The 9742-nt window shown below is 26.3% G+C and overlaps 1 protein-coding gene across 1 annotated transcript; it reads left to right on the plus strand.

The window, feature by feature from the left end:
- Positions 1–5721: 5721 nt before the first annotated feature.
- Positions 5722–8740, plus strand: LOC145117173 (putative serine carboxypeptidase-like 23). The gene is made up of 9 exons (XM_079053474.1): positions 5722–6136; positions 6282–6389; positions 6482–6577; positions 6813–6905; positions 6987–7075; positions 7165–7541; positions 8122–8214; positions 8295–8403; positions 8515–8740. The coding sequence occupies exons 1-9, from the start codon at positions 5722–5724 to the stop codon at positions 8644–8646; spliced, it is 1512 nt and encodes a 503-aa protein (XP_078909600.1). The 3' UTR covers positions 8647–8740.
- The last annotated feature ends 1002 nt before the right edge of the window (positions 8741–9742 follow it).

The following is a 9742-nucleotide window of genomic DNA, read 5'->3' on the forward strand; positions in this document are numbered from 1 at the left end:
TGTAATTTATAAATGATTTTGGAGTGTGGCTTGTGTTGTCGATGCCAAGAAAAAAAGATAGAAATTAGAATCCATTTTTTAAAACATAAATAATAATACGAACATTGTAATTTATAAACTAATACTTAGATTAATACATGATAATATTTAAATAATTATTAAATTAAATATAAATTAAAGTGAAATGTGTGGTGGGTTGAAAACCGGTTGATAATTTATCCGACCCAACCTATTTAATTAAATGGGTTAGACAGGTTGACCCATTTAACTTAAATGGGTTGAAAATCTCAACCCAATTTGCTGAATTTGGGTTGGGTTGGTTCGTTAGGTCGATTTTTGTTAGCCCTAAATAAAATATGTGGAATTAAAATTTGTTATTAATCACAACAAGAGTTGATTAGCAACACTACACTATGTATTGCAAAAGAAAGGGCATTTTGAGCATGGTGGTAAGGCGAAACTAATTATTAGGTTAGAGAGATGGCTGGCTCGTAAACCCGCTTAAAAAGTCATCTATATCTATATCTATCTATCTATATCTATATACATATATATATATATATATATATATATATATATATATATATATATACTTATAAAAGAAGCATTTTTCCTTTCACCACATTCATTTGAAACTCTCATGCATTTTTTCTTTCACCACATTCGTTTAAAACTCTCATAACTTTTCAATTTCTTTTTAATAATGATTATAAGTTGGTTAATAAGGTTAAATAAATATCAAACCTGAAGTGTAATCATATATAAACCAAATTTCAATATTAAAAGAATATCTTTACTTCTACTTATAAAGTTATGTTTTTTAACTTTTAACATCAAATTTCAATATTAAAAGAATATCTTTACTTCTACTTATAAAGTTATGTTTTTTAACTTTTAACATATTATACTTAATTAATTTGTTTTAATGTATTGTTGGATGTAAACCATTATCATTTTAAAGCTACAAATTTTGAACAATTTGTATAAAATACTTAAATTATTAATTTAAATATAACATTATAGAGTCAACTTAAATATAAATTTTAGTTGAACTTAAACAATCCAAAGAATATTTTGTAAATAGTTAAAAGTGATAAATTGTAGAGTCAATCTAATAATGATTATAAGTTGGTTATTAAGCTTAAATAAATATCAAACCTAAAGTCTAAGCATAAATAAACTAAATTTCAATATTAAATTAATATATTTATTTCTATTTATAAAGTTATGTCTTTAACTTTTAACATATTATACTTAATTTATTAGATTTAATATGTTGTTGTATGTAAACCATTATCAGTTTAAAGCTATATCTTTTGAACAGTTTGGACAAAATATTTAAACTGTTTATTTAAATATAACATTATAGTGTCAACTTAAATATAAATTTCATTCCACTTAAAAAAAACCCAAAGAATATTTTGTGAATAGTTAAAAGTGATAAATTATTGTGCTAAATGCAAAAACTAAATTGTAATATCAATTTAACTAAAATATTTCCTAAAGATATTTTTATAATCGTTAAAAGTTTTCAAATAAGTAGCTTAAAATAACTTACAATAATAATAGTTAAAAATAACCCTATATAAATTATTATATTGTTACCTTTAAAATCAAAAGACAATGTTTGCTGTTTTAAATAATTATAATGATAGAAATTAAAACGTTAAACAAATAAATTTTTAAAAATTAATTAACAATAACAACAACTATAAATAACATTAAATCATATATTATATTTAATTTTATTCATGAGTAACTTGCGGGTAGAAGTCATTCAAACGATTGAGATTATGCAGTTATAATAGATGTATATATTATCATATAATTCAAAATAATCAATATATATTATATCAATTTATCATACGAAATATTATATCAAATTTAACAACAACGTTATTGTTATATTTAAATAAGACATATATTTGTAAATATTTCAACTATATAGGTGTTTCTGCGCAACGCACAGACATTCGTCTAGTATACTTATAAAAAAGACATTTTTATTTGCATCACATGCTTTTGAAACCTCCATGACTTTTCAATTTCTTTCTAATAATTATTATAAATTGGTTAATAATGTTAAATTAATGTAAAAACTAAATTTTAATCATAAATTAACTAAACTACAATATCAAAATATCATGATTTACTTCTATTTATAAAATTATGACTTTAATTTTTTAACATATTATAGTTAACTTATTATTTTAAATATATTGTCGTATGTGAGAAATTATCATTTAAAGTCACTATTTTTGTATAATTTATGATTTTATGCAAAATAGTTAAATTATTAATTTCAATATAATGTTAAACGGTTAACTTTAATCAAAAATTCAGTTAAATTTGAAAAAAATCGAGAGACTATTAATAGATAAAAGTTATAAAGTAGATTGTTAATATTAATTTCAATATAATGTTAAACGGTTAAAAAAACAATGAAACTATTTTTTATAATCATTAAGAATTTTTAAATAAGTAGCTAAAAAATAACTTACAATAAGAATAGTTAAAAGTAATATTATATAAAAAAATATAATGTTATCTTTAAAACAAAAACAATGTTGTTGTTTTAAATAATTACAATGAAAGAAACTAACAATATTCATCAAATAAGTTTTAAAAAAGTTAACTTCTGAAGCCAAATTAAAATAATTAAGAGTTTCAAAATATGTTATTTTAAATAACTTACAACAACAATAGTTAAAAGTAACATTATATACAAAAATTATATTGTTCCCTTTAAAAACAAAAACAATATTTGATGTTGTAAATAATTACAATGATCGAACATAAAATGTTAAACAAATAAACTTTTTAAAATTAATTAATCATAACAACTATAAATATCATTAAAACATATATTATATTTAACTTTATTCATGACTAACATGCAGGTAGAGGCCATTGAGACAATTGCTATTATAAAATTTTAAAAGATATCTACATTATCATATAATTAAAAAACAATGTTTAGACCAACTTATTATAAGATTTATTATATAAGAGTTAACAACAACTTCATCGATATATTAAAAAAACATATATTTCTGAAGATTTCAAATATATTATTGTATTCTACGCAACAAGCGAGTATTCGTCTAGTATACTTATAAAAGATACATTTTTACTTGTACCACATGCATTTGAAACCTCTATCACTTTCAGTTTCTTTCTAATAATTATTATGTATTGGTTAATAATGTTAAATTAATGCAAACACTAAATTCTAATCATAAATTAACTAAACTACAATATTAAAATATAATATTTTACTTCTATTTATAAAATTACGACTTTAATTTTTTAACATATTATAGTTAACTTATTAGTTTAGATATGTTGTCGTATGTGTTGAGTTGTCATTTTAAAGTCACAACTTTTGTATAATTTATAATTTTATGCAAAATAGTTAAATTATTAATTTTAATATAATGTTAAACGGTTAACTTAAATTAAAATTTCAGTTAAACTTGAAAAAAATCGAAAGACTATTTTATAAATAGTTAAAAGTTATAAATTATAGTGTTAAACATAAATCGTAATTCTAAATTAACAAAAAAGCCATGAAACTATTTTTTTTATAATAATTAAAAATTTTCAAATAAGTAGCTTAAATATAACTTACAAGAAGAATAGTTAAAAGAAATATTATATAAAAAAAAATTATAATGTTATCTTTAAAAACAAAAACAATGTTTGTTGTTTTCAATAATTACAATAAAAGAAACTAACAATATTCATAAATAAATTTTAAAAAAAAATTAAATTTCTGAAACCAAATTAAAATAATTAAGAGTTTCCAAATATGTTATTTAAACAACTTACAACAACAATTGTTAAAAGTAATATTTTATACAACAAATATATTGTTATCTTTATAAATAAAAACAATTTTAAATAATTATAATGATAGAAATTAAAATCTTATGCAAATAAATTTTTTAAAATTAATTAATCATAACAACAACTATAAATATCATTAAACCCTATATTATATTTAATTTTCTTCATGAGTAACCCGCAGCCAGAGGCTATTGAGACAATTGGGATTATCGAATTTTAAAATATGTCCAAATTATCATATAATTCAAAACAAACAATGTTTATACCAATTTATTATAAAGATTTTTATTATATAATAATTAATAAGAACAATATTAATATATTTAAAAAACATATATTTGTAAAGATTTCAAATATATTATTGTATTCTGCGGAACTCGCAGGTATTCATCTAAGTACTTGATAAAGATTTGTTACGTGCTATATGCCGATGACTTACTACTGGGAATAGTGGATGCTATAGAGATTTTCATTGAAATCTATTCTAATAAATGAAAGATTTTTTTGCCACATGTCACACTCTCATTAAATTTATCAAATGTTATTTTGTGATTATTTTGAATTAATTTCTTTTCCACATGTCATTTTTTGAATTTTTCTATTTTAATAAATTACACATAATACTTTAATGTAATAATTATAATCAATATAGTAATAAATGAATATCAATTTCATTAATGAACTTACATTCTTATTTTAAAATTCCCAAATTATAGCTTATTAGTTTATTTTATTTATTTATTTAAATTTAAAAGATAAAAAAAATCAATTTTAATAATTCATTATTTTTCTTATTATCTTATCCAAAGTTCTTAAATATTTAGACCTTTATATTTTTTTTAATTAACCCATATAATATATGAGTCTTACACCTAGAAATAAATAAATAAATAAAACTCACTGGATTTTTCCAAATATTAAACCCAATCCCATGGCCAACAATTTCTTAAGGGGCACATTTACGATGAATTTCACCCTTTTCCTATTAGGATTCTTATCATCCTAACATAACTCCAAAAAAAAAATTCTACAAATATTAAACCCCATCCCTTACCCAACAATTTCAGGAGGGGCACATTTACGACGAATTTCACCCATTTCCTGTTTGTATTCTAGCTTATCATTCAAACATATCTCAAAAAAATAATCTATTTACATTAGTTTCTTTCGAAATTCTGTTAATATTATAAATCCGATAACTAGTAGAATAATCAATTATTGAAACATTATCATTCTTATCCTCAACATTCACATAACCAATACAAAAATATTGTAAAAGAAATTTGCAAACGTCGGAATGGACCACCCTTCGTAACCATGACACTGTGGACAGGCTCCCTTCCAAAATCACAGAAAAACTCTCCATGTGAATCATAAACCTTTCCCTTTTTACTTTACCCCACAATCATCATTCATCATAAAAAAAATAGAATAAAAAAAGCAAAATCAGAATCACTTTCTTCAAACAGTATAAAAAAACTGAAATATTATATTTGCACCACATCCAAACACTCCCTTATCGAGGTATGATGAATGATGATGAAATACAATTAAACTAAAGTTTAATAACTATGGGGCGTTTAGGGGGCAAAGAGGCCAGCTGTACAGGGCCCAATTTTTTTTATTATATATTTTTATTTAAAAATAAAAAATTATAATAAAGATAATGACCTTTTTTTTTTTTTTTTTTATTTAAAAATAAAAAATTATAATAAAGATAATAACCTTTTTCTTCTTGTTGGTCCTGGGCCTTTAAAAATATTTAATTATTTAGAACCGACATGTTAATAACCACTTTAACTTTACTAGATTCGTCTATAAATAGACATTTAGCTAGTTCTTGAAAGTAAGAGCCACTAATACCATTCAGCAATGGAGAGCAAACACAATGTATTCACAACAAAACTCAAACTTCTTCTACTAATTCTTGTAACAATGACTACATGCAAATGTCACACCCATGGCTCACGGGCCAACCAAGCTGAAACCCTAATGTCCTTCCGCCGTTCACGAACAAGAACCCACACCCAACTCAACACCATCATTGAGAAACCGGTCATGGAAACGAGCTTCAATGAAGTGATAACAGATGACAATGGGAGGACAATGGAAGACGATTACATAAAAGCCGGGCTTCCTGGGCAGCAATTATCAAAAGGGTTAAGCTTTAAACAATTTGCAGGATACATCAATGTTGATAGCTTCAATGGTAGAAACCTTTTCTACTACTTTGCTGAAGCTCATCATCAACCATCCACTAAACCACTTGTTCTTTGGCTTAATGGAGGTACACTGTGCCAACCTATACTTGTTTCTTGAAATCTTATATTCGTTCGTTTAAACTGTTTTACTTAATTTCTGATTACAACACAACGTTAATATATCAAAATTTATATGCAAACATATATATAACGAACCTCGTAATACAATAGGACCAGGATGTTCGTCTCTTGGGGTTGGTGCCATGCTTGAGATTGGGCCATTTGGTGTTAATGCTGATGGCAAAACTTTATATTCACGACGATTTGCATGGAATAGAGGTTCGAGTTTAACAAAACTGTATACGTAAAAACAATATATATGTACGTTTTAATCGAATTTATATCTGTTTTGACATGTTACATGTACACAGTTGCAAATGTATTATTTTTGGAGTCACCAGCCGGAGTTGGATTCTCTTACTCCAACACAACAAGTGATTATGGCTTGTCTGGGGATAAAAGGACAGGTAGGTTTCCCTTTTCATTATAACACAAACACACGCACTCTTTTTTTTTTTTTTTCTTTTTCTTTTGGTTGAAAAATAGCTATTGACCAATCAACGAGCTCTAGCTATAGCTTGTTTGGTATCCAATGTGCCATAACCCATTTTTTTGGGTTTATGATCATAATGTCATAAATATATCGTTTTTTTTTTTGATAATATCTGAATTATCATCAAGTGTTTTTGGTTAAAATTGTAGCCGAGGATTCATACGTGTTCCTCATTAATTGGTTCAAACGATTCCCGCATTACAAGAACCATGACTTTTACATAATCGGGGAAAGTTATGCAGGTATAAATTATATACATACAATTGATTATTTCAACATCAAAGATTTGTATTTAACCATATAGTTAAATTATTATGTTACAGGATTTTATATCCCGGAGCTAGCCGATATAATCACAAAGAAAAATGTGAAGGGCCATTCTACATCAAATATCAACCTCAAGGGTATCATGGTAAAATAAAACCAGATTTAATAAAATGACTTGATATATACGACACCTTTACTATGACTTATATATGTTTGTGTTTTTAAATATTGAAGATAGGGAATGGAATAATGAACTCTGATACTGACGACAAAGGATTCAACGATTATCTATGGAGCCATGCCTTGATTTCAGATGAAACGTATCAGAAATTAACACGAGACTGCGGTTACAATAACAATAGTAACTACTGTCAAAGCTTAGAAGAAGAACTTGGTGAAGAAATTGGGAACATAGATTTCTACAACATCTATGGCCCGACTTGTACGCCATTGCCTGATGGAATAATGGTGAGGAAGAAGCATCATCGAAGATCTGGTGGAGTAGATCCATGTGAAGAAGAATACGTTGAACATTATCTCAATCTTGCGAGTGTTCAAAAAGCTTTCCATGCAAATGTCACCAAATTATCTCATCGATGGGAAACTTGCAGGTTCGAATCAGCTAATTAATTATTTTCTTATGATGAGTCGACATCATTTGGGTTAGAAGTGAAAATTCTGGCCCATTTACTCTAAAGTAAATCAGTTTGGGTTCATGTTTGACCTCTAATGGGTCAAATAGATGAAATTCAATCTAATCCTTAACAAAAACCTACATGTGTCAAATGTGTTAAACACGTCAAACATATCGAAAGTTGTCAGATTCTTACAACAGCCTAAATTGCTTTTTTTTTTTTTAAATAAAAATAAAAAGATTATTTTTTCTAATATAATTTTTGTAAACGTATACAGTAGTAATTCAAAATCATTAGGAATTCAACTCAATTCATTTTGAAATAGGGTTAATATCATAAAAAAGAAACATCTATATGTAAGGGGTTTCAAGGACAAAAAATTGAGAGTTTTTCGGGAAAAATAGTCTAAAATGGGAAGATTATTTGTAAACCTGCTAAAATGTCTAAATTGAAAAAAAAAAAAAAAATACAATGTCTTTTCTAAGAAGAAAAATAAAAATAAAATTTAATCTTGAAAAAATTCATAAGTTACCTGACTGTATGCTTTTTATTGCAGCAACCTCATAGGGAAGTGGAAGGATAGCCCATCAACCATGTTTCCAATATACAAACGACTGATTTCCTTGGGTCTTCGAATACTCCTTTATAGGTACATTTGAGTTTTGATATCGTCGAATTAAGTCTTAAAATCATCAAATAATCATTACTATTTAACTTGAAACATGTTAGTGGAGATGTTGATGCCGTTGTTCCGGTCTCTGGCACACGTTATTCTATAGACGCCATGAATCTTACAGTGATTAAACCTTGGCGATTTTGGACAGACGCTACGAAACAAGTAAGTTTTCATGTTTGATAACTTTCTATTACCGAAGTACGTTTGATAGACATGAAAAACGACTTAAACATGAAATTAATACTTTTGTGTTTGTTTATAAAAAAAATACAGGTAGCCGGATATAAAGTTGTATACAACGGATTAACGTTTGCTACGGTACGAGGAGCGGGCCACGAGGTACCTCGATTTCAACCACACCAAGCTTTTGCTCTACTAAAGATGTTCTTGGCAGATCGAGATTGAAAATGAGCACCATTGAGTGTTGCTAAGTCTTCATGATGAATTTCGATATTTGACCGAAAGAAAATTATTTTCGATAATGATTTTATTATTTCCAGCCGGTTGATCAAATTTTTTACAGTCTGAGATGTTTGCCACCCAAAGCAATTACAAGTGCAAATATGAAATATATTTTTATTATGACACTAAAAAAACTAAATTATTCATTATATTTTATAAAAAATGGGGTTACTACAACCTCCTTATAAAACTTATTGTTATCAACAAATTTTGGAACATGAATAAAAGTGTTTTTTAAATAAAATTAACAAAGATAATGCTTTGCTAATCGCCAGAGTTTTTGGCCCTATAAAACTACAATAGAAACAGGAAGACCATCTTCCAACCCATTCGGCCCTCCATCTTGATCCCCCTCCCTCCCTTCCCCCCACTTCCACCATTTTTTTTTGAACATATATATATATATATATATATATATATATATATATATATATATATATATATATATATATATATATATATATATATATATATATATATATATACGGAAAATGACACAAACGCCCTACAAACTTTCTAGGGTTTACTCATTTAGTCCATAAAGTTTTTGTCGGGCTTTATAGGTCCTTAAACTAAGATATGATTTGCTTTTTTAGTCCCTGTCAACCTATAATAGCCGGTTCAATGACCTTTTAGACCAAAAAACTTACATTGTGCCCCTATAAATCCAAAAAAATAAGTTCGGGGATCAAATGGTCAAAATGTTGTTTCAGTTAGGAGATTCCCAATGCACCCTTTCGTCTGGCTGACAAATGAGTGAAACACCTAAAGCAGTGAAGATTAATCGATTTTTAAACTCGACTGCCCTTTGTTCTCCAATAGACTGACTCCAGGCCTTACCAACAATTGGTTTGATCTTTTTTGCTGGTAAAGTTGGTGGTTTAAGATTTTGATTTGTATACCATTCAACTATCAAACTTCTCAAGGCATAATTTGGAGTGAGAGTTAGGCTTTTAAGTTTTTGGCAACTTAGCTAACTCCTTTTCCAAATTACATTTAACACTTTGGAGTTCAACTTTGAATTTCAAGTCTGTTCTTT

Source organism: Lactuca virosa, chromosome 5 (assembly GCF_052849685.1).
Source record: "Lactuca virosa cultivar CGN04683 chromosome 5, Lactuca_virosa_CGN04683_v6, whole genome shotgun sequence".
NCBI classification, from domain to species: domain Eukaryota; kingdom Viridiplantae; phylum Streptophyta; class Magnoliopsida; order Asterales; family Asteraceae; genus Lactuca; species Lactuca virosa.